Source organism: Lycium barbarum, chromosome 4 (assembly GCF_019175385.1).
Source record: "Lycium barbarum isolate Lr01 chromosome 4, ASM1917538v2, whole genome shotgun sequence".
Taxonomy (NCBI): Eukaryota; Viridiplantae; Streptophyta; class Magnoliopsida; order Solanales; family Solanaceae; genus Lycium; species Lycium barbarum.
Window position 1 is genome coordinate 5,952,023 of NC_083340.1, and position 26,420 is coordinate 5,978,442.

The 26,420-nt window shown below is 33.4% G+C and overlaps 2 protein-coding genes across 3 annotated transcripts; both read right to left on the minus strand.

Annotated features, from left to right (window-relative positions):
- Positions 1-500: 500 nt before the first annotated feature.
- On the minus strand, positions 501-2,979 carry LOC132634986 (bifunctional dTDP-4-dehydrorhamnose 3,5-epimerase/dTDP-4-dehydrorhamnose reductase). The gene is made up of 2 exons (XM_060351184.1): positions 2,429-2,979; positions 501-1,205 (listed from the first exon to the last, which is right to left on the minus strand). Exons 1-2 carry the CDS (start codon positions 2,879-2,881, stop codon positions 753-755), a joined length of 906 nt encoding a protein of 301 aa, XP_060207167.1. The 5' UTR covers positions 2,882-2,979; the 3' UTR covers positions 501-752.
- An 8,880-nt stretch (positions 2,980-11,859) lies between these two features.
- LOC132634987 (phospholipase D beta 1-like) lies at positions 11,860-18,004 on the minus strand. 2 transcript variants are annotated; one of them, XM_060351185.1, is made up of 10 exons: positions 17,014-18,004; positions 16,275-16,676; positions 15,401-15,517; positions 14,977-15,171; positions 14,462-14,779; positions 14,219-14,366; positions 13,931-14,079; positions 13,572-13,745; positions 13,274-13,471; positions 11,860-12,390 (listed from the first exon to the last, which is right to left on the minus strand). In XM_060351185.1, the coding sequence occupies exons 1-10, from the start codon at positions 17,560-17,562 to the stop codon at positions 12,097-12,099; spliced, it is 2,544 nt and encodes an 847-aa protein (XP_060207168.1). In that variant the 5' UTR covers positions 17,563-18,004; the 3' UTR covers positions 11,860-12,096. The 2 variants fall into 2 exon arrangements, with proteins under 2 accessions (XP_060207168.1, XP_060207169.1); XM_060351186.1 differs by having other exon boundaries at positions 16,284-16,676; positions 17,014-18,003.
- Between the last annotated feature and the right edge of the window lie 8,416 nt (positions 18,005-26,420).

Genomic DNA, 26,420 nt, shown 5'->3' on the forward strand with positions numbered 1-26,420 from the left:
CATTGCGTGGCTGGCCACTTTTCGGAATTCAAGTTTTACTAGCGTTTAAAATGTAACTGAAAGCAACTTTTTACCCTTATCTTGTTTATTTGAAAGCAGCAAAAACCACTTCAAACTCAATAGTTTAAACATGGCAGGTCAAACTCCAAGAATTGTTTCCTGGGTTCGGCATCTGCAGATATGAATTGATGTAAACACTTTTCTGTTTTTCATCATTAAACATATTTGACACAATCAAGTTAATTAAAACAACGGGTAAATTATCTACATTGAACGTGAATGATAACTTAGGAAAGATGGTTGGTAATATGTTATGGTTAGGTCAAACTTATTCAACTTGTAAAAAGTACTTGCATTTTAGTCAATACAGAAACTAAAGAAAGCTAGCTACACGACATTAACCGGTACATTTTGCTCCTATTTACTATATGTAGGATGAGATAATAGTAACTAATTTGTACAAAGAGAGGACAAACAACAAAGTATATTCTCTGCATCAATTCTATCATCAAATTGGCATATCATTTTTCAATTTATTCATAATGAAATAAATACCATTACAACATTCAATACAACAATAAAGGAAAAAAGAAACAGGGAAAAGGTGCAGGTCCTATGATGGGGAGTTCACTTCTTCTCAAAGAAACAGAAATAAGAAAATAAAGATAGAAAAGACAAAGCCAGCCCCAAATATTAGGACTGAAACATAGTTGAAACAAAAATCGGAGCATTTTTTTTTCTTTCTCTAAGTTTCAAGCTACTGCTGTCTTCCTATTTGGCTTGAACACATTCTCAATGAGGGACTCCTTGATGGACTTCATTTCAGGGAATTCCTTCTTCAATTTCGAAGCATCGAGCTCATTGTTACTCCTTGGAGCAACAATGACCTTTGCTTGTTCCTCGAGGTTGAAGTTCTTCCAAGTGAAGCTTGGGTCGATATAGTCACGGTACATCTCCAGGATCTCATTATGGCTAACAACTCCAGGGTTTGTGAAATTCCATATGCCAGTCAGGTTTCTCTTTGCCATCTCAAGGGATATTGGGAGAAGTTCATCCAAGATTGTCATTGAGTTTGGGATGTCGACTACCTTCTCGTATCGAGTGATCTTGGTGATGAAGTTTCGTGGGTTGGTCAAGTCCGCGGAGATGGGCATTCTGACTCTTAAGGTACAGACATTGTCGTAGTTTTTCAACAATTCCTCCACCTGAAATGATGAACAGCCGGAATAAGAATATAGTTCAAGGTTTTTAATCGCACTCCAAATATTAGGCATGCCCCAAGTAGGTATAATAGTTGCAGGTTTTAATCACACTCCAAATAATTTAAGCATGCCCAAATGGGTATAATAGTTGGTGAGTTATCAAGCTACCTAAAACAGAACATTTCCAAAAAGTAGCACAAACATGGACAACCATAGATCTAAATGTTCCACGAATTGCCAAATAAAGGTTTTAGACCAAGATATAAAACAATCTGAATGGAGCTCAAAGACAGAGAACGAATCAATGAAATAAGAAAGAATTAAACAAGAGAAGAATAACACATACTGCCACATTATAGAACTATTTCTAGGAAAGGTTGCAGTTTGAAGCATCTATCGTAAATCCGTAATCAAATTTTATTATCTTTGGAACTCAACTCTGCCTATTACATTAACCCACCACTCCTCTCAAAAACTCAGATCGATTTGCACAAGCATGACTACGAATCTTGGAAATAGATCGATATCTCTGATCTAATCAGTAATCACAAGAATAACTGTCACTATTTTAGCAAGTAGCTTCATCACAATAAATAAGTACATCCCAAAATAGGATCTAACCCCAGCATTTATAATACCAAACAAAAGCTCTAAACTTTTTATTACCTATAGCACTCTACACTCAAAGAACGAAGACCTACTTCTACTTCTCATAGATCACAACAACACCACCTCAGTACCAAACAAGTTGGAGTACGTCTACATGAATCCTCACTGCTTCATTTAAGCTCAACTCATATTATACTACTTCTAGATTAGACTAAGCGAAATACTACTCTTTTTTTTCTATAACCGCACTCTCTGGGCAAGAGCCAGCTTGCGCGTACCTCAACTAATTCCACAGGATATCTGCTACCTCCCACCAGCAACCGGTACCAGGTATACTATATATATACACTGTATATGCATTAGATCCTTAATTCAAGAAGCAAACAACTACATCTAGTTTCCTAATTAGTTGAGTCGGCTATATGAATCAGCTATATATATCCATACGCAATAACTAGCTTAGTAACCAACAAGTTGGTATCACACATATGAATCCACATTAGATCATTAATAATAATAAAAAAAAAACTACTTAACCATAGATCCATACAAGATAATACATCAACTAACAGATCCATAAACAGAATAAGATAATGTAAAACAATGAGCTAGCTCACCATAGCTTTAGTCTTGGAATAAAAAGATCCGGTAAAATTAGGAGTATCCTCTTCTTTAAACCCGATACCCGACCCTAAGGGGTGACCCGAATCATATTCAAAAATACAACCAGTAGCATAATTAATAAGGATCAACCCTTTGTCTCTACAAACATCAGCAAGCGTAAGTGTGCCGACAACATTAGTTCTAATTGTCTCCACTTTATGGGATTCACACCAGTCAACATTTGGCCTACCCGTAACACCAGCTGCATTGAATACATGGGTCGGGTTAACGGTTTCCAAGTCCGACTCTAGTGAGCTCCGGTTCTCTAACCGACCCGACCCGTATACGTATTCAATGCCTTGAGCTTCACAGAGTTTACCAAGTAAACCACCAATCCAACCGGTTCGACCATAGATCAAGAACTTGAATGGTTTGTCTTGTGATGAACCGTTTGATGGGAAACCCATAATAATGGAAAGTGGTAGAGAGAAGTGTGAATCTTGAAATAGAAAGTAGAAAGAGAAATATTACTATGGTGTTTCGAAAAAGGAATAAAGGAAGGTGCGAAAATGGAGTATTTATATATATACGCACCTTACAGGTGGATGGATGAAGCATAGACAGATCTAAAATTTCAGTCATATGTAATAAACATATTAACTATTAGTAGTAGCTAGTAGTTCAGTTGGTTGACTATTTGAACTTTCGCTTTATTGGTGAGGGTTCGAATTCCCACGTTGTAATCTCCTCCCCATTTCCCTTTTCCCTTTCCCACACATCCTTATTTTCAGTCATAGTCATATGTAATAGACAAGTAAAAGTGAACGGAGGGAGTATTTTAACTATAAACAAGAAAAAGCAGATGAAAGATGAATTTAGACTGTATACTTATTTTTGTATATATATTACTCCATCTGTCTCAATTTATCGAAAATAGCTTTTCTACGTCTCTAGATCTCACTTGTGAAATTACATTGGATATCTTATTGTTATTTGTTGTCGCAATTTATGTGACATTTTTCGTTATCAAGAATCAAATTAACTAATCTTCGAAGCTAAATTGAATTACCTTCACTTAATATTTTAAACTAAAATATTTAAAAGCTATGCGTATATTACTATATAATAATTGTAATTCTTCTTGTGTCAATTTGATGAAAAGGTGCATTTTAAAAACACTGATCAAAGTTCATGTAGTTTGAACCTCAAAAAATGAAAAGTGTCACGTAAGTTGAAACAACATGGAGAGTGAGCATATTTTAAAACCTATTCTATGTAATAAAGTTAGAATATATAATAGTGCATGAGCATACAATTACAACATATATACATAGTACAGTATTATGTGTTTTATATAATACAAGGGAGTCGTTTGGTGCATTTACTAGTTATATAGGAATGATAATACGAGGATTGTTTATGCCGTGATTAATAATAATGACATTTAAGTGTTTGACCTAATAATTAATGAAGTGGGTTAAATACCATGAAATTTCATATTCAAATTCAGTAGAATTAATCAATTTATACCCAAATTAGTTTAAACACTGCAATTATTAAAAAATAATAATGGTTATATGATAGTAATTAATACATGAATCTGCTTACTTTAAAAAGATATTTCTGTCTTCAAATAATATAATCTCCATATTATCAATAATATGTTTTTATAATAGTATAAGTATAATTGTAACGTAACTCAATACAAACTACCGCCTATCAAAATATTGCTATAGTTAGCCGTCCAGTGAAATTTTTTGGTATGTAGTCTAATGGGTGTACGTAAGGAAAAAACAAAGACCAAGATTGGATCTAATAAAAAGGTTAGGCTGTCACCGAGGAAGAATTTGGATGCGACGTGGGGGTATGCCGGTATGGTGAGTTGATGTCTTTATTTGGACAAGGATGTGTGGGTGAGACATGAGCACAAGTCTATTTGGAAATGATGGACGTACAGTGGGACAATATATTTTGTGTACACAGTAAGGCCCTAGTAGATTTTCTCTCTTTTTTTTTTTTTCTCCCCACTATATATCTTCAAGTTATATATTTGTCAAGAATTGTAGTAATACTAAACTTTTTATTTGAGAAATTTTAAGTAGTGTAGAGAACATATAAGAGATATTTATAATTAGTAACTATACTTTAATTTAATTACATCTAGTAGCTAAATGTTGTATTTCAATTACAAAAGGTAACTAATTCGAAACTCATCTTCTCTTATTCCATTGTATCAATCTTTTCCCTCAATCCTCGCTCTCTCTTCTCCCTCAACTCTCTCTCTTTTTTCACTCTCTCTTCACCGTCGGCCAGTCGTCGCCGATCATCTTCTCCAGCATCTCCGATCGAGTGTATTTATCAGATCTGCAATCGAAATTCTTTAGACTCAAGATCGATCGTGATGGCAGACTTCGTCGTTGACGGCGGTGGGAAAGAAATAGTTGACGCCGGACCACGGCGATGTTGCCGGATCTGAGTGTATTTGCTCAGACCTGAATGTATTTCTCAGATATGAGTATTTATAATTATTGTTGCTTGAGATGTATTTGTTTTGTGTTGAATACATAGAAAGAAATGGTTTCTGGTTGGATCCTTACTGGACGACGGCGCCGTTGCCGGCGATGAAAAAATCTCCGGCGGTGTATTTTAAGATCGGAATGTATTTTATTTCTTGTATCTCAAATTTGAGTGTAATTTTTTTCTTGTATCTCAAATCTGAGTGTATTTTTTTATTGTATCTCAAATCTGAGTGTATTTCAGTGTATTCGTTATTTTTTTAGTGTAAAATAAAGTGTTTCTTTATGTATTTTTCGCTTGTATTTCGAAGGAGATTTTTTTGTATACAAATGAATCCAGTGAATTTTGAATACAACTAAATATCCTTGCATTTATGTTGTTTGAATACAACCGAATTTAAATACAATAAGTTGAATACAGTGTAAAAGTTGTTACGAATGAATACTGCCAAATTGAATATAGCCGAATCTGAATACACGTTACTGTAACTACGAAATGTAATTAGTAAAAGTGTAGCTATGCCAAAAAAAAAAAGCCTCGAAGTGTAGTCATTTGTGTAAGTTGTCCTTCTTCTTTTTCCCAGCTTTTACATCTTTTGAACCGTAAATTTCGGCTAACAACTCAAAGATTATTCAAATATAGAGTATTTATTATTTATTTGGAAGTGCATAATATGTTATATATTACTTTGCTACACGTAAAAATGACATTTTAACAACAGTGCAATTCTTGCATAAAAATAAATTATCAAAAACCAACTAAGCCATACCAAGACAAAAGAAAAACTGTAATAATTGAAACGGTTTTTAAAAGTTTAAGTTTGAGTTCGAGTCTTGAAGATAGAAACTCTTAATACATAGTGTCTTATCTTCTAGTGAATGGCACACGATGCAAATGCAGGGTAGCATGAGCAATAAGTTTCGAATACCAAATGAATAAAAATGATTTTTCTTTGTATTGTTCAATTTTTATAAGTTTTAACCCAAACAAATCAAGTTCGACTTTTAGTTTCGGTGTTTAGTGTTTTCGTTTACCTTTTAATCTGAATCTATAAAGAAGCTGGTTATTCAATTTGATTTGTTATTACTTTAGAATCCTAATCTTATCAAAACTAAGATACAACCTTAGGAATTAACAAAATCCACACATTAGAGATAATTTGAAGACGATCTCAGAGGAACTTTTATAAAATAAAATAAAAACTAAAATGTAGTTGGTTAGCAAGAATTATCAAAGAGTGTGACCGCCAATTAGACAATCATTTTAGAAGGCTCATAAAGATCAATGAGAAATAAACCAAATAAAAAAAGATAAAGGGTCCAAATTCGAAAGATGAAAAGTCAAACGAACTAATTCTTTCTGAAAAACGGACGTGACCAAACATATGTTGGATGCCACACGTCTATTATTGCATTTTTCTCTCTCCAAAATTTTATAATAACTCTTCCTTTAGAACCTACGGCGTAACTATTAAATTTTGAAACGTAAGTCTAATTTTATATTAAATTATAATTGAAAATATGAACTTCGAAATCAAAACTCAAAAAAATAAGATGAATTACTATGTTCTATCCAATGAAAGTATTGTCGGTTAACGTCATTTTGCAAAGTTATACGCAAGGGAAGATGTTTGCATTTCTGAAAAAATAATTAAAAAAAGGGGTAATTTTGTATGATTATTACAGGTGGAAGTAGGTCTGTGTGACCTTAGTCTTCCTTTTTACCGAAAAAAGAAAACTGCCTGCCTCATCATTTGTGCTGATCAGTTCATTTTCTAATTTCGATCTATCATGTGGGAGTAACTAGTAAGGATTGTCGGAGCTCAGCATGAATAGAGTGATATTGTTTTATTAGTGTCATGACCAAAGTTATATTGTTTTCATTATTAATTATAAATTGTAGATGAATCTGTAAAGATTGTTACAATATGTTCTGCTCAGAAGTGAAACGGAGAAACTTGTTTGTCCTTTAATTTTAAAATTTTAATTTCCAACAGCAGATAAGTGCGGCAGAAAGTATTGATCGGGTTGAGCATGTCTCGATTGATCTGCACAAGATAAAAGACAGAGCTGTAAGGAGCATCGATGAAAATGTTCATAGTTTTCATTTCGATAGTCAGTTAATAAAACTATGTATTCATCCACAGCAAACCAAGAAAGAGGAGTCGTTGGATAAGATCTAGCCCCTGCATTTATAATACTGAACAAAAGTTCTAAACTTTTTATTACCTATAGCACTCTACACTAAAAAAATCAGGACTCCCACAAGTAATAAGTGTGTAGTTTGGTAATATGGTAATAGATTTTGGCCATTTTCTCTTCTCTTATATCCAATTTATATCATACTTTGCGCTTTTCGAGAGTCAATTTGACTAACATTTAAGGTTAAATTAGATATTAAAAGATTATACGAAAGTACTATAAGTTGCAATTTTTATCATGTTAATAAGATGAAAAAATACATTATAAATGTTAGTCAAAATTTACATTGTTTGAATCTCGAGAAAATGAAAAGTACCATATAAATTGAGACGAAGAAATTATAATACAAGGACCGCTTATGTAGTAATTAACAAGGATGACATGTAAGGTGTGTCTAGGGGTTAATGAAGTGTGTTGAGAATCATGAAATTTTAAATTCAAATGCTTGTGCTGATGGGAAGTAGAAGGTACATTGTGAAATTAGTCGAGATGTGCGCAGACCGATCTTAACGTACCGTGATTATTAAAACAAATAAAATGATGAATGAATGGCTATATGATAATTAATAATGAAAATTGTTATGCATAATTTACTTATTTGAAAAATATTTTTATGAAAAAATAATATAATCTCCATTTTATCAACGAACATATTTTATTTTCTATTTTACATTATATAAAATAATATATAAATTTATCTGTAAGTTAATAAGAATTTTATCTAATACTGCCAATTAAACATTGCAATTGCTAGGGTGGAAGAGTGGCAGGGGTCTTAGAACACATTCCCCCCCCCCCCCCCCCCCCGGCCCAAAACAATTTTAAGGCCCCAAGAAATTTAAATAATGAATTTTATAATTCATTTTTATTTAAACAATATTAAATTTAAAAAATCATTGTTATTGAAAGAGAAAGAAAGAAAGTCTGACTACTTTTTAACAAAATGATAAAAATATTATAGAGTTTTGAATTTAACTACTCAAATCTTTATATTAGTTGCCAAAATATTTACAACAAGATCTAAGATAATTAATGCAAATACATGACTTACACCTTATTAGCTTGAATTAAACCTGATCAATATAAATAACAATACTGGTATGTGAAGTTAAAAAAATTTATATCTTGTAAGAATACTAAACTACAAATAATTATGATTAAATAGAGACATTAATTTTTAAATTTGCATGATCTCTATTAAAATTTAGTCATACATTTTACTGGGTCATCCTTGAGAAGTGAAAGACTTTGGTAGGTAGAATGAGTGGCCTTAAACAAAAAACAAAGGGTGGCAGTCACCTAATTGAAAAGAAAAAGGGAGATTAATTAATTACGTTCATTGTGAAGATGACTCAGAAGTATCGAGTTCAAATAAAGAGAGTTGCAGACAAAAAATAAAAGACCAAGGGAGGCAGTCACCGAGAGAGGTGGGGGGTGAGGGGGGAGGGGTGTTGTGATGTATTTATTTAGACAAGGATGCGTAGGTGATACATGAGCACAAGCTCTTAAGAAATGATGGACGAACGAAATGAGACAATATATTTGTGTACTATTACCACTAGGTCCGAAGTAGACTGTTTTCCTTTTTTCAAAAAAAAAAAAAAAAAAAGTGATATTTGAGTAGCGTATTAAATTTAATATCTTTTGAATTATAACTTTTCGTTTAGCAACTCAAAAATCGTTGGAAGATAGAAATATTTATCTGTGATTTGGGGGCACACAACTTCTATTAATGCAACTTTTATCATGTAAATTAAAATCATGCTTGACTATTTACCTATACAAGCCCTTATAGCAAAAAAACTGTACTCAACGAATATATAAACAATGCTTAATTTATATTTTATGTGTTATAATAAAAAATATTATTATTTTACGCGTAACGATGAGGTATTCTAATAACATTGCGACTGTTACATCACATTTTAAAATAAATTATTAAAAACTAATCGAACAGTACCAATACAATAGAGTAACTGAAATGATTAAAACGAGTTTTAAAAGTTTAATTTTGTATTTGAGTCTCAAAGAAAAAATCTCTTAATAAAGAGTGTTTTATCTTTTAGTGAATTGCATACAGTGCAAACGCAAATTAATATGGTTTTTCTTCGATTTTAAGTTTTAACCCCAAATGACCAAGTTTGACATTTAGTTTTTGGTGTTAATTGTTTTCATTTACTTTTTAATATGAAGTTATAATGAAGCTTTCTTACTACTGTAGAATCCTAATCTTATTATTCAGACTAAGATATAACTTTAGGAGTTGAAAAAATCTCACATTAAAGAAAAAATTTGAGAGGTACTTTATAAAATGAAATAAAAACTAAAATGTGTTTGGTTACCACGAATTATCAGAGTGTGACCGCCGGTTAGGTAATCATTTTAGCAGGCTCATAAAGATCAATGAGAAATAATAAAAGAAATTAAAAAGAGAAAAGGTAACCAAATTAGAAAGATGAAAAGTCAAACAAACTGATACTAAAAATCAATTATGCCCCAAATCCGTAGAAGTAAACTCTTTCTTTTGAGCCTATGGCATCACTATTTAATTTTGAGACATAAATCTAACTTTTATCTTAAATTATAATTGAGAATTGTATAAAATTTGAAAAGGGTACTCAGAAAATAAGATGATTATTAATATTTTCCCTAATAAAGTAGTTAATTGTCGGTGGTTAACGTCATTTTTCAAAATTACACGTAAAGGAAGAGGTTTGCATTTCTGAGAAAACTATGAAGGGTGACTTGGAAATTTTGTATATTACTGCTGGAAGTATGTCAATGTCATCTTTTTAGCTTCCTTTATGTTCTATTAAATTAGTATGTAAAAAGTTACAAATTTGTTGTCTTCCTTATCTTTACTAGGACATGAATCCTTTCTCAACTTTTATTTAAAAGATGAATAGAATGTTCAGTTAATTTACTTTTGGAAAAAGAAAAAAAAATTCATCTTCGATGTTTTTCCTTTTTTTTTTTTGGGTTGAAATCATTTCTAAACTTAACAAATTATGAAATATTTATTTTTTCTTTTTCTTTCAAATTATACCAAACACATAAGTGTTACAAAAATACATATATATATATATATTTATATATATTACTGTACACTTCTTTAACCAAATTATACCGTTTCTTCTTATTTTGGTTAATACTCCTATAATATTTAAAAAGAACTCGTATATTTTATTTCATGAATTTTGAAACAGCTGGTTTTATATATTATTGCACAGATCTCCAAGGATCCCATTCTTTGAGGAATATTAAAATTACTTTCATATTCTTGTTTCATCCAATCACAAGCCGTGCATTTTTAAAACATATGCTTGTTCTTTGGCTTTTGTTTTTGGGTGAACTAAACACATCATGAATTAACAGTTTGTCAAAAGGTGGTAATTAAATGCACCATGCCAACTCTGAATTTTACTTATTAAAAAAACCTGAATTATTATTCTTGAAAGAAATTTGTCCTGAACATACCAACTAATAACACATGACTATTATTTCAAGTCTTGCAACACTTTTACAAAACTATTTCTTCAAATCAAATCTCCAAGCTTAAATTAAAGAAAACTAGTTCAAATAATGTTTCTTTAAGTATTTTTGGTGTGTGGGACCAGATGCGGAGCTAGAATTTTAAGGGTACGAATTATGAATTCCTTAAAAAAAAAAATATTACTAAGTTTTGGATAAATTATTTATGCATATTAGGTGGGTTTTTTTTTTAAAAAAAAAACAAAAATAAATGATTTTAACACAAAGCTAATGAATTTTGCCGAACCCATAGGTCGTCTTGACGCTCCGCCACTCTGAGGGACAGGACGAGATAAAGGAGAAGTGTAGAAGAATAACATAGTGAAAATCGAATCTTGCATTATCGGATATAGGGCAAAGGTGCAAATATAACTCTCAACTTTGCAATTTAGAGTATATATACCCCTCGTTACAAAATGGTGCAAACATACCCCTGCTGTTACAAAATGGTGCAAATATATCCTTTTCGCTGGAGAATTTTTTTTGAAAATCATTTAGGTTATTTTTTAATTAGAAAAAGTCACGTGACTTTAAAAAAAAGTCTATCCATTTTTTTAGTAGACATACTTTTCTAAAGCCACATAGTAATTTTTTTTTTTCTGGCGGGTCAGGTCTAGTTCATCTTAAAAAATGGGTAGACTTATTTTTTTAAACAAACTAGACCCGACCCACCAGAAAAATTTCTACTATGTGGCTTTAGAAAAGTATGTCTACTAAAAAAAATGGGTAGACTTTCTTTTAAAGTCACGTAGCATTTTTTTAATTAATAAATAACCTAAATAATTTTTTTTTTAAATCCCGTCAGCGAAAAAGGTATATTTGCACCATTTTGTAACGGCAGGGGTATATTTATACCATTTTGTAACGGCATATGTATATATACACTATTTTTATAACGAAGGGTATATCTGCTCTAAATTGCAAAGTTAGAGGTATATTTGCACCTTTGCCTTAGGAATTAGGATATATTAAAACCCGCGAATGGAAGTACGAGCCGGTCATTGACTTCATCAATCACTGGAGAAGTTCGAGCCTCAACTGCAAAGATCGCCATCATGAATTCTAACATTAAAATGTGCATTCAAGGTATGCATTTGGGGCTTTAACACATGTTGTACCTGTAGGATATTAAAGCTACTCTATTGAAGGGAGGAAAAAACTGCTCTATCAATGAAATACTACTAAATTCTTCAATCGATCACAATAATCATAATGATTTATTTTTTTTAACTGCTATTGAGTCAAAATCATCAAAATACAAAAGCATGTTTTTCATTCTAGTTTGCACAACCAACACTAGGCAAACAACGGACAGGAAAACGAACCATTGCATAATGGTGCAAGAAACAATATAAGCGAATGAATAATCTCAGGCCTGCAGAATGAGGATTCTTGAAATTTTTCAAAAGCTACACAAGGCAGAATCCCCTAGATCAGATGGTGAGATTTTCTTGCACACCGGTGAATGTACCTATTATCTTCCCTCCAATGTCGGGAAAAGTTTCACAGCCAGGAAGGGAATTGACTTTACCCGTTCGATCAACTTCAACAGGATACTTTAGAAGGTGGCCTCTCATTTCAGTTACTTCATCAGCCGTATACTGTAGCCAGTTGTGTTCACCAAACACTCTTATCCGTCTCACGCATTCAAGGCTCTCTGGATACTCAAAACATTGCTCCAGTGTTCCTGTGTGCTCTGCCCACAGAGACATCCTATAGCCGTATATCTGCAGTCGAGATGCAATAGCAACTGAGTCACACAATATAGCTTCTTGGAATGAAATACATGAAAAGTTAAAAGGAGAAATGCACTGCAGTACAGGAAACGTTTCAAAGGGTAATGAAAAGGAGAAAATAATAAAAATGGTCCCTTATGTTTAAGAGTAGGTGCAAAATAGTTTCTTATGTATTCACTGAACAATTTTCATCCTTTAAGTTTGCCAAAAGTTAGCACTTTTAGTCTCTGTCATATTTACCAACTATGTCTGTTAAATTTGCCGGGATTAATGAAAAGTAAAGGTGTTCAATTATCCGAAGGATGAGATTCAGATCAAAATTTGACTTCCTTTTTGTCTGAAACTGGAAATAAGCGATAACTCACATTTAGAGGTACAATTTTTGATTTATTTCTAAAACTTGGTGCAGCTTTTTGAGGTGTAATTTCTGCTATTTTGAATGTCTTTTTGGTGTCTAATGCAGTTTTTTGTGATGCTTATTTTAAGATTTGATGGCACTTTCGTGGTATTTATGGTTAAATCTTCTTTTCCATTGTTTCCGTCAAATCTAACGAACAACAACAACATACCCAATGTAATCCCACAAAGTGGGGTCTGGGGAGAGTAGAGTGTAAGCAAACCTTACCCCTACCTTGGAGTAGAGAGGTTGTTTCCAATAAACCCTCGGCTCAAGGAAACTATTTAACGAACATAAATTGCTAAATATTTGACGGAAATTGAAAGTGTTTAACTTTTGGCAAACTTAAAAGGACCAAAACTGATCAGTGCATACTTAAGAGACTATTTTGAACCTATCCTCAAACATAAAGGACCATGCATGATGAAGCAGATATGCACCCATTGCAATTGTAACAGCTATTTACTTAAAATTTACCTGCGCGTGTGGGTTAGAGTGTTTGATTGCCCATGTATGATGAGGCTGATATGCACCCATTGCGATTTCAGTATCTCGGGAGCCTTCAAGAGAACGTTGATTGATATTTGCAGATCCCAATATGACATACTCATCATCCACTATCATTCCTTTTGAATGGACATATATCATAAACCGTCGACTTTTCTGAGTGAGTTCCTGAATAAGGAAGAATTACATTTATAACAAAGATCAGAGACTGATAATTATTGGAGAATGATGAAAACAAGCTAGCTTAGTCAGAGGAACAGTCGATTACTTGAGGTGTACTTGGCTTCGAACTTTTGGCAACTGTGGTGATTCCATTTTCCGGAACCTCACGATTGCCAAGGCAGAAGAAAATCAAATAGTCCTGGGGTTCATATGTGTTTTCCAGTCCTACTTCTACTAAAGCTTTGTAAATTGTCTCATACATCATCTGCATGGTATTGCGCTGCAAAATACAAACAATATTGGTTATGAAGATGCAACATGCATAAAATATGCAGCAAAATCTGAACAATAACAGGCAATTAGGCCCAAAATAAAATAAATAAAATCACTAAATCATATCAGATTACTATAATCACTTTTTGTATGACGAAGACTATGTCACTGCAACGGTGGACTAAAATATACCTGCCAAAAGAGTATTCTCTGAGTAGCAGTACTTGTTGGAACACCCTCTGGCCACATAGGAAGAACTATATATGCAGCAAACCTCTCATTTGCTCGTATTTTGTTGGCGATTTTTAGAGCAATTTCCATTGGTATCAAGTTATTTGCACCTAGAGATAGAAAGAAGATTCACACAATCATTATATAGTAATTCTCACGTGGGAAATATTCAAGACAAATTGATTCATAGTACATTAAGAGAATAAGAAATTTGTTTCCCCTTAAATTAGAGTATTTTAGAGTCCTCACCTAAATTTTGGTAGTTACTCCAATTATAAGAAGACCCTAGGAAGTACTGGTTCTCGATGTAGATGAAATGCTGGGCAGCTCGAATTGCCTTTACATAGGCAGAATGTATGCTCATGTCTATCAGCACATTCTTACCACATACTAAGTTCTGTTAAAGCAAAGAAATCAACACATTGGTTACCTTACGGCATATAGATAGCATGTGTTTTACAGAATTGAAACGTTTAGAAGCAAAAATCTTGCCTTGTTAGTGGCTTCTTTGGGATCTTTGGGGAAGCCTTTAACAGAGTTGGAGTCAATCGACCGGAAAATCTGCGTGTGCCACGTATCTGCATCATCTTCTCTTAGGCAAGGGACATCAGCTATTCCCAAAATATCGGGAATCCTGTCAAGTTTGAGTAATGCATCGTCATGTGAAGCTTTCATTTTTTGAAGTCCATGGCGCTTTGACGCCTTCAACCAGCGCTCCTCAAAGTTAGTTAGGACATCATATGCAGCGGGCCCCTCGATCCGACTATGCAAATCATGCCAAGGTTCTCTGGGACAACCAGTAGTAGGGCCCTGCCGAAGTTCAAGAAAAGATATACGTAACAAACAGATCAGTACGACAAAGGTCAAATTTCAATTGTTTGTAAGAAACTAGCCTACCAAGTGCCTAAATTTATGACTTGGCTGATTAAGTTTGCAACTTAATTAGTCACACAAACAGAAAGTTAAGTCAAAAGTAATACATCACAGACATAATATTCAAATATTACCGTGTAGTTAGGCTGATGAAAGTCATCTTTGTGCACACTTTGCAACGTTTTGAAGATAGGGTGTTGTGGAGTATCATAACGCCCTTTGCACAAATCAAGTCCCCCAACGAAAGCCATAATCTTTCTCTGGTAATTACCAGCATCTGCATCCACTATCACAGTTTTCTGATGATGTGTGTATATTGTTTCAGTTTCCTGTTGACAAAAAATCAAAGTGGCTCAGTACCTAAAACAATCTCAGGAGTGATAAGTACTTCAGAAATAAATATTCAGGCAAGAATAAGAAGCTACATAAGCGAATATACTCATTCTAAAGAAATCTCAGTCCAAGTACAGCAGTTGCTGAAATGAATGGTTGGGAATACAAGAATTTCAGAAATGGTAACTAAATACTGTATGCATAAGTCATATGTCAGAAAAGAACCTGTTTTTTGGCCCAGCTGTGTCCTTTTCCAGCAGAACGAGGACAAAGTAGCACGTGCACTGAAGATTGCTTAAAATAGCGACGAGTTTCTTCATCATTAGTTCCCATAATTCCTTCCTACATATCACAAAAAACTCATTAAGACTTCTTTCACAGAACTGGATTCGCAGAGAAAAATATGTACTGCTTATATCATTGTATAAAGCTTCCGACTTAGAGTCAATAGTATGACTATCTGGTAGATAATGCAATCTAGTTTTGCATTCTTGATAGTACATAGAGTAAGATTTCATGCTAAAAAGACATACATGTTTATGCCAATCATCAACCAGAAATATAGGTAGAATTTATGTTAAATGATACTAATTACTTGCTCATTCCTGAATGGCACACAGATAAAAATTAGTCAGCAATAAGATTCTAGATTTCCCCTTTATCAATTGACTGAGTTAAGCGTTCTATCTATGTTTCTCAACTACAGTTTAATTTATTTTTTTGATTACCTAACTGTTAGGGTCGTTTGGTTGCTGGTTAGGAAGTGAATTATTCATGTACTAAAACTAGCATAACTAGTACCGTGTTTGGTAAAATTTTAGTTGCTATGTATAAAATTCAACACACTAAGTACGGCGCTTGGTTACCGTTTACAATCTCGTATAACTAATACATGTATAAGTTATGCGGTTATCTATGTATTAGTTATGCAGGGTAGAACATGGAATAACTAAACCCTGCATAACTAATCCTTACATAACTAATCTCTACATAACTCTAACCAGCAACCAAATGACCCGTTATTGCTCAAAGAAAGCAAAGTTAAGAGATATGATATCTTGTAAGGAAAAAGAACAGAAAACTGTCCCTAGGTACTTACAGTACTTACAGTTTTGTATCCCAAAATGCTCTTAGAAGTAGGATCATCCCATATGAGCAGCAATACTCTCACACCCTCCTGGGATTTTCTCTTGAGAATTTCCCCCAATATGCTCTTCTCAGCATTGTCATTATCCCTAACAAGTGTAACTAGGTGGTACACGGACCATCCTGTAATGTAAATCAACCGACGAGCCTGATTGATTGCATCAAATATATCCTGCCAGCACTGTCCATGCTGATACTGAACTCCATTTCCAAGCCACAAATTCGGAAGGCTTCCATCGGGAACATGAGCATCCTGATAAAGTGTTACTTTGCCGCCTCTTCTAAGAGGGAAGTAAGTCCCTGGCACGCCCTGATACTCGTGATCTCCTCCCACACCGCCATGGTAAAGGGATACCTGTTGGGATCCAACTAATTAGGCATCACGCGGAAGCTAACAAATGCAAAACCATGAATGACGACAAATCAAGTATACTAAAAGAGTGCATAATACTTAATATTGTTCGGTCAATGAACCTACATATGAAAACACTAATATCCCCTAAACAAAACTCTATAATCCTAAAGTACTACATGTTGGATGCTATTATGTTATTGTGGGAACGAAGTATCTTCAATTATAGAATTCCAAAGCCCTTTCCTCCAAAAAAGGTTAAGTTTTCCTTTTTGAAGTAAAATACAACTACGACAGAATTCAAATAAGGTAGGAAATTCAGGGCCAACAATAACAGTACCTTCTCCATTTTAGTGAATTGAATTGATAGAGTAAGGACAGCTCCCTCTTTACAAGGCTTTCCACTACTGTTGAGAACTGGAAATGTTCCCTCAATCAGTTCACCAGAACATAGCTGTTCCACAGGAATTCCAACAGCACCAATAATTTGAGATCCAACAACATCATTATCTTTAACAACAAAGTGCACTTCAGATGCATAATGTGCAACTGGTACATAAAAGTGTTGCATCCAGACCGGATTTTCGCTATTGGTAATCACATATGTTCTAGCAACAACAGCATTGGATACTGAAACTGTGACATAAGGATCACTAGTAATCTTTGTTGTTCCTTCTTTTTTACTCCCAAGTTTTGCCAATCCTCCAAACAAGTTATCCAATTTCTTATGAAACAAATCCATGTTTGGCAAATTATTGGCTTCCCTCACCCAAATATCTAAGTTTCCATGCAACAACAACACCCTAAGTGATCCTGTAGATGTCTTAAATGGGACAACCTGAACCCCATGTTGTGAAGACATAGAATCAGAATAAGACAATTGAGCCATAAAAACACCTTCTTTTAATCCTCAAGTTTAAAACCTCTTAGAACAAAACTGACCACAAAAGTCAAAGCTATATAATTCAGAAACGTCAGAGCATATATCAGTTACAATCGATGTAAAGATCTCAACTTTGACACAGATTACCAGAATCACAGTCACAAAAACAAGTCTGAAAATAGCAGAATGGAGGGAAAAAAAGATCAGCAAGAAGAGTTTTGACAAACCAAATTAAGAAAAACACAGATGGGAAATGATGAGCAAAGGTTGTGTGAGATGATATATAGAGCAAGAAAGTACAAATTTGAAAATGGTGTTTGTTTGTGTGTGAACAAAAAGAAAGAGAAATTGACTTGGTAAAGGACTGCTTGAACTGAAGATGAAGAGGAAGATGCAAGTTGGACTAAGAATGATACGTTAGACTTTCATTGTTGTATAAAAAAATAAAATCAAGTAGACCAACTTTAACAGAGAGATAATAATATTAAATTCAGATTAGGAGAATTTACTTAAGTAATCCTATCTCTGTTTTAATTTATTTGAACATATTCTTTTTTAATTCGTAACAAAATGAATGACTTTTTTCTTAATTTGGAAACAAATTCACTTTATGAATGATTTACAGCCACCTAAATTTTCAAAGCTTATTTTGAATCATAAGTTTTAAAAGTCTTCCCTCTTTCTTAAATGTCGTGTACAGTTAAATGGACAGGAAAATCGGCATTTCGAAAACAATTAATAGAAGAAAATTCCCAGAATATTCAGGAAGGATGAAAGCCTTTATCTTTGGGGACTTTTTGCTCGTGCTAGTGCCCCTAGAAATTCTTGGATTTCTTGCAATATGAGATTGAATGCCATAGCTTTTATTTGTATTTTACTTTTTATTGGTGACACTTTAGAAAAGATGAGCTCTACCGGTCTCTCCTCTTTTTGATTCCTTGAATGTCCAGAAGTAAGTTTTCTTTATTCAATTCATCCCAAACTTTTCATATAAATTGAAACGGGGAGTACATATTTTGGATTTAGTTTTGGAGGATTTGAACTTTTGAAAAGTTTGAATTAATTAGGCATTCGTGAATTACTATGAGTGTACTTGCTTGGTACAAAGTTAAAAGTGGCTGGCTGCTAAATCAAGGGGAAAAGGCGTGCTTTGGAAGGTTCTATTGTGTTACGTTCAACTTAGGTTCGGCAGCCATTGCTGATTTGCCGGCTCGCGATGTTGACAAGTAGTTGGAAGGATCCAAAGTCGTTGCTTCGATTGAGTCTACAAAGGTTCTATGGTGTTATGTTTATATGTGCTTCCTCAATTTATGGAAACGGCTATAAGAATTATTCACTTTTTTTCAAAAAGTTTTTTTCACTTTTTTTAAAAATTAAATAAGTTTTTTTTTGTTTTTTCAAATTTCAAATACAATTTGAAATTGTATTTAAAATTTTCATAGCAAAATATTTTAAAGTTTTTCACTTTTTTCACAATCAAAATAAGTACATTTCAATAAAAAAAAAAAAACTATTTGCAAAAGCAATGGTCAAACACAAATCCAACTCCAACTCCAAAATTCTAAAGAAAGTGAAAAAGTTTTTGGTTTCTATGGCCAAACCCTTTCTTTTTTTAGTCCGTTTAAAAAAAATTACATTATATATTTAGTAATTATTTACATCCAAAATCCTACATGACACATTTAAGATCACTAGAATCAATTTTTTTTTTTTGGATACATTATACACATTTATAATTTAAGACTACAAGATTTAAAAATCTTCTTTATTTTCTTAAATTTCGTGTCGAATTAAACTAAGACAAAGAACGGATATTCATGTCATATAAGACTCATTGAGAAGAAAAAAAAATAATACATTTTTTATTTTTAAAGCTTGAATTCAAATTTCTCGTTAAGACTCAACAGCTTTATCTTATCTCACTATATACCTCTTTTTTGTGCTAGATTCTTATCTCACTATATGCCTCTTTTTGTGCTAGATTCTTTTCTTATAAGTTTGAATAACCCGCTAAGGACATAATTGATATGTAAAAATTTATTCTCATTCGAATGTCTACACCGGTTAATAAAATACATGATACGTGTATATAACTTGTTTGCATTTAACCATGGTTCATTAATATATATTTTCACGTAGTAAATTTAAAGTTTGATGTACATACTTGATACAAGTAAATATTTACCAATACCCTTTTTTTTTTTATCAAATGCCGTCAAAATTTCCTTAATGTGAGAGGTTCTCTTTTTGAGTCCGGAGCCAAAATGGTTTATTTTTGCAGCCATTAGACCAAAATAGACTGTCTTTTTTTTTATACCACAATGGGTATTTCGTTGATTATCCAACGAAATACCCACACAACGCACTGTTCATAGCCGGATTTACTTGCATTTCGCTACACTTGTAGCGAAATGCAACAAATATTTTTTTTTTCCTTTGCATTTCGTGAATCAATTCACGAAATAGGCATATCCTAATTTGTTTTTTCTTCTTCGTGAATTAACTCAACGAAACTGATTTTTTTTTTTTCTTTGTATTTCGTGAATCAATTCACGAAATAGTTTTTTTTTTCTATTTCGTGAATTAAATGAACGAAACTGATTTATTATTTTTTTCTTTGCATTTCGTGAATCAATTCACGAAATAGGTTTTTTTTTCTATTTCGTGAATTAAATGAAGGAAACTGATTTAATTTTTTTTTTTTGGCATTTCGTGAATTAATTCACGAAATAGGTTTAATTTTTTTGTTTTTTGTATTTCGTGATACAATCATCCGTATCACAATTATGTGGCTCTGTATCACAATTAAATTGTAGGATGAATTATTAATTTGAGTATATTAGAGATCATAATATTTTAACTATATTTCAGCTATCAGTTTTTCAATGCAATGAATTAAAGGGAGCAATCATATAGTCATCAATTAGTCCCCAATAAATTTATGTTATTTATTATATTAGTTACTATTTTGTAGCGTTCTCCAATTTAACATGAGTAGTGTTCTCCAATATTATTCCCGTGTCGCATTTGTGTTAATATTTTTTTAAAATCAAACCAAGATGGCTAGATCATATGGGAATTGATGGATGTGATGCAATTCTGGTAGTTTCTAAAATGCCATATATCATACAATGCACATTCTCTTATGGTGGTTCTATAAAATAAAATGGCATGGTATGCACTGGCGGAGTCAGGATTTCCATCGAGGGGTTCAAAATATAAAAAGTAAACATATGAAAAAGCCTAAGGGGGTTCAACATCTACTATATATACATAAAAATAATTTTAACCTTGTAAAAACAGTGTTTTTTCCGCCAAGAGAATTCGGATGAACACCCTCGGCTCTATATGGCTCTGCCACTGATGATATGTTTCAACCTACCATATGCAATTCATTACAAGGCATTAATTCGTTATGGTGTATTCATATTTTTCGGAAGAATAAAAGTTATACGATAATTAGTTTAATAGAGCATTAGAAAATTATTAGGGCCAAATTCTAGATCCCCACTTATGATTAATAGATCAATTGTTATTTTTTCTCTAGAAAAAAATACTGAACAAGAGAATTGTGATACAGAGCCACATAATTATTAGGGTCAAATTTTAGATCCCCACTTTTTTGTATTTCGTGATACAATCAACGAAATAGGTATTTTTTTTTTTTTGTATTTCGTGATACAATCAACGAAATAGGTGTTTTTTGTTTTTTATTTCGTGAATAAAAACGAAACTGTTTTTTTTTTTTTTTGCATTTCGTGACACAATCAACGAAATAGGTGTTTTTTGTATTTCGTGAATAAAAAAATAAATAGGAAATTACAATTTTTTTTTTGCATTTCGTGTATTAAAAAACGAAATATGATAATTTTTTTTATTTCGTTCATATAAAAACGAAATTAGAAAATATATATATATATATATATATATATATATATTTGCATTTCGTGTATTAATGAACGAAATAGGTTTATTTATTTATGTTGTATATCGTGAATTAATGAACGAAACTGATTTTTTTTTTTTTTGCATTTCGTAATTTAATGAACGAAATAGGTTTTTTTTTTGTATTTCGTGAATAAAAAAACGAAATAGGAAAATAATTTTATTTTCATTTTGTTTATATAAAAACGAAATAGGAATATATATATATATATATATATATATATATATATATATATATATATATATTGTATTTTATGTATATAAAAATGAAATAGGAAAACAATTTATTTTTTTTCGTTTATATACCAAAGAAATGTTTTGTTCCATTTCGCAGGTATATAACGAAACCCACCTCCCCCTTACTGTTTTTCTGCTCTCCATATCGCTATGGTTTTAATTTTATTTTTTTGTTCATTTCTGTTGGTTCAATCAGTTTCAGACGAGCATTAAATAGTTGTCAAAATAATATCTTTTACATTTCGTGACTTAATTTGCGAAATTTTTTACTTTTCTTCATTTATAAATATTGTCCTATCTTTACTTATGGTATATCCTTAGTCTTTCAATTTTCTTTTATCCATCTCATATCTTTCATCTATTGTTTTTCTCTTATCTGTTTCATATCCTTCAACTTTTATTTTTTCTCTCATATATTTCATAAAAGATGACGGAAACTCATGTTAAAGTGTATTTATTTTGGGGTGGTGAAGTTGTGTATGAAGCAGGTTCGGTTAGATACAACCGTGGTCTTGAAATAGGGCAAAGGTTTCCAATTTCCCTAAAATATGATCGTCTGCAACGTGTCTTAAGGAGTAAAATGTTCGTAAATGATACTGAACTATCGGTGGTTATAACCGGACGATGTCCAAGTTCATTTACAGCCGATGGCTCACCAATTTATGGTGAGATGCCAATTACGGACGATGAATCTTTATCGCCATTTCTTCGTTGTCCTTGTTGCACCCTATTTTAACCGAAGGCTAAACAAAGCACAACTTATGGAACTCTAAAATAATTAATTAATGTACAGAGTCGCCACCTAGCATTTAAGGTATACTAGGGTACCTATAAATTATTAATATATGCAGCTTAACATGGTCTACGAAAATAAGTGAGATTCTAGGTAAGGGTTCAAATTATTCCGAAGGGAAGGTGTTAGGCATCCTTCAGAATCCACAAATGTGGTTCCCGGCTGGACCAATTTAACTATACGAGGGATGTGTAAAAAAAAGCTTTATTATTTACAAAAATTAATATAATTTAGACTAAAGAATAACTAATATGACTATGCACATGAATAATCATGCAATACGTATTTTATACATATGTGATATAATAATTATTAAAAAAAAGTTATGTGCAACTTAGAAGCTTGGGTATGTGACAAAGGTATAAAAATAGACATGAAATTATTTTGCACTCGAAGTGAGTTAACTAATTTAACTAGTTAAGTATGTACGCCTAATCAATTAATTATGAGAGTATATTCTAAAGCCTAAATATTGAGGCAAAGCACCCTATTTATTCACTTAAGTGTGCTAAGCTATTTAATTAGAACTCTAGCGAAATATGATAACTATAAGAATATTAGCTACAAAAATAATAACTGCCTAATATTAATTTGTCTAAAACACATAAAATTTAAATCACCTAAGCAGAGCATAAATAAATACCACTAACCTACACCCTAAAAAGTAAAGTTTCACTATATTTTATGCTTGCATAATTTAATAGTGTAAAAAAAATATAAACAAATAATTTAAGAAGCTATTTGAACTTCTTTTGAGTGTAATCTTAAAAAAAAAACAACTTCAGATACTTGCATGAGACTTAATAAAAAATGTTAGTAAGAGAATAAATAATTATCGGATGAATTAAAAAAATAATGAATAAACTTAAAATAAAAAACCCGTCTTTGTACATGGAAGGCCTTGGAAATCGACGGAAATTTCTTCATCGGCCAAAAGTGTAGTATTTGCTTGAATAAGTTGAAATATCCAAAAGGCAATAAAAATAACAGTAGCGAAAACAAATATAACAAAGCAACAAAGATTGCCGGAGTTTGGCTAATTGCGATAACCAATGCTCGGGGGAAGATGTCAGTTAACAAATAAAACACCAGATTCGAAAAAAAAAACTCCCCTGATGGTGAGAGTAAAATTAATGGAAGAAGTGTGGTGCTAGAAAAGAATAAATGAGATGATAGAAGACAGATGAAGATGGGAATGGAGCTTTGGTTGAAGTTTTTTGTTTTGTTTTTTTTAGGGATAGGAAGAAAAGGAGAGATAAGAGCCAGAAGGTTGGAGTTAGAAAGAGTAAATAAGGAAAAAAAAGTAGAGAAAGGTTGGCAAAATTTTTAGAACAAGAAAGTCCCAGATGGGAGCCTTTTGGAGATGAACGTGAGAGAGGTAAAAAGAAGATGCGTATTAAATTGAAGTTCTGAAGCAAGGGAAACAAATCCCTTGAAATCTGTCCTCCCTCTCCCCAAAATGTCAAAAGAAATGTAATAAATTTAGAAAAATTGGTAGGAAAAGTCAAAAAGAAAAGGAGTGGGGCTGCGGAAGAAAAAGAGGGAATAGAAAGAATGGGATAGGTGTGGTGGCGGCTGAAAATGGAGAAGGGAAGAGAAATAATTAGGTTTAGAAGAGGGAAGGTAAATCTAAAAAAAAAAAAAAAAATCTCCTGTGCGTGTATGTATGTATCTGTTCATAAAAAAAATAAAAATTACCCCCTTCTCTTTCTTTATAAAACAAAGTGGTGTGATGTATTGTTCAAAAAAAAAAAAAAAAAAAAAAAGTCATACCCCTTTGTCCCCGATTCATTACCTCAATCAACTCTTTTTTTTTAAAAGGTGACGAGACCTTAACTTGATCGAATTTTACTCTGCGTTTAAAAATTGATTGCTCCGATTTTCTCTGAACTGTCGGGCTGCACTAAAAAATATAATTAATTAATACATGTATAAATAATAGCGTAAGTATAAAATATAAATATTAATGTGCAAGATATAAAAATGTATTGCTATAAAATTAAGAAACAATTATTAATTGCACGAAAATGGTAGTATTGCGCTATACATGTGAAAAATAATGATTCTTAAAAAATGACAATAAATTGATAAAATTTCCAAAATAAGGACAATCATCAATAAATTATATAAAAAATGTAAAAATGTGTAAAATGTATTTCGTGCTCTTTAACGAATCAGGGCCCCCCAAAACGTTAATTATAAGCACGTCGAGCCAAAATTAGGTGTCAACAACTTGTCCCTCTTCGACCGCAGACGATGAAAGAGTTTTCGGACGAAGACGTTGACATGTAACCTATTTTGGCTCGACAAAGAATTGCTAAAAGGATATGTACGGAGAAAGAGGTCAGACGTTGGTAGAGCTTTGACAATACTCTCAATTTGTCGGCAAGGTTGCGATAAAAAGAAAAAAAAAATATAAAAGGGGAAGGATTGTTCAGGGCCGAAAAAAAAAACGCTCGCATACCCACGTCATCGTTTCCAAAATTGCCCCAGTATCGAGCTACGAGATGCTGGGGGTGCAAGATTGTATACTTGCTGGGGAAAGAATGATTCTCGCCCCGATGTGACCGAACTCTGCATAGAGCTTCCTACATATCTCGTCAATCACGAGAATCAGGTCAATGTAGTTCGAAAGGTGATAACTAACGGATGCTATGGCAAATTTTGATCGTCCAATCAAAATTTTGCCCCAGTGTTGTTAGAATGGTCCTAGCAAAGTGTAGGATGAAGAACGGTCGTGCTATGTAACGCCTTTGCTTCGGCGAAGAATGCAGGTGCAGTGCAATGCGGCTGCGAGCATACGCAGGGGCATTTGAAAATAATTAAGCAATGCAGGTGCGGTGCAATGCGGCTGCGAGCATACGCAGGGGCATTTGAAAATAATAAAGCAATGCAGGTGCAGTGCAATGCCTTATCCAGAAATTTTCAAGGGGGCGGTGCGCGGCCTTATGCAGAGATTTCCAAGGGCGGTGCGCAGCCTTGTGCAGAAATTTTCAAAAGGGCGGTGCATGGCCCATGCAACATGAATGGCGGTGCGCGGCCTTATGCAGAGATTTCCAACGGCGGTGCGCAGCCTTATGCAGAAATTACAAAGGGCGGAGCATGGCCCATGTAACATATGAAAGCGATGCGCAGCCCATGCATCATATGAAAGGCGGTGCTCAGCCTTATGCAGAAATTACAAAGGGCGGTGCATGGCCCATGTAACATGAAAGGCGGTGCTCAGCCTTATGCAGAAATTACAAAGGGCGGTGCATGGCCCATGTAACATATGAAAGCGATGCAAAGGGCGGTGCGCAGCCCATGCATCATATGAAAGGCGGTGCTCAACCTTATGCAGAAATTACAAAGGGCGGTGCATGGCCCATGTAACATATGAAAGCGATGCAAAGGGCGGTGCGCAGCCCATGCATCATATGAAAGGCGGTGCTCGGCCTTATGCAGAAATTACAAAGGGTGGTGCATGGCCCATAAAACATATGAAAGCGATGCGAAGGGCGGTGCGCAGCCCGTGCATCGTATGAAAGGCGGTGCTCAGCCTTATGCAGAAATTACAAAGGGCGGTGCATGGCCCATGTAACATATGAAAGCGATGCGAAGGGCGGTGCGCAGCCCGTGCATCATATGAAAGGCGGTGCTCAGCCTTATGCAGAAATTACCTAGGGCGGTGCGTGGCCCATGTAACATATGAAAGACGGTGAGCAACCTTATGCAGAAATTTAAATGGGCGGTGCGCAGCCCATGCAACATGAAAGGCGGTGCTCAGCCTTATGCAGAAATTACAAAGGGCGGTGCATGACCCATGAAATATATGAAAGCGATGCGAAGGGCGGTGCGCAGCCCGTGCATCGTATGAAAGGCGGTGCTCAGCCTTATGCAGAAATTACAA

Excerpts from the sequence above, each read along its gene's own strand:
- LOC132634986 (XM_060351184.1), bottom strand. The coding sequence starts at position 2,881 with ATGGGTTTCCCATCAAACGGTTCATCACAAGACAAACCATTCAAGTTC. Across the intron at positions 1,206-2,428 it reads ATTCCAAGACTAAAGCTATG|GTGGAGGAATTGTTGAAAAA; the intron begins GTGAGCTAGCTC and ends TCATCATTTCAG.
- LOC132634987 (XM_060351185.1), bottom strand. The coding sequence starts at position 17,562 with ATGGCTCAATTGTCTTATTCTGATTCTATGTCTTCACAACATGGGGTT. Across the intron at positions 15,172-15,400 it reads ACAGCTGGGCCAAAAAACAG|GAAACTGAAACAATATACAC; the intron begins GTTCTTTTCTGA and ends TTTTGTCAACAG. Across the intron at positions 14,367-14,461 it reads CCAAAGAAGCCACTAACAAG|AACTTAGTATGTGGTAAGAA; the intron begins GCAAGATTTTTG and ends TTGCTTTAACAG.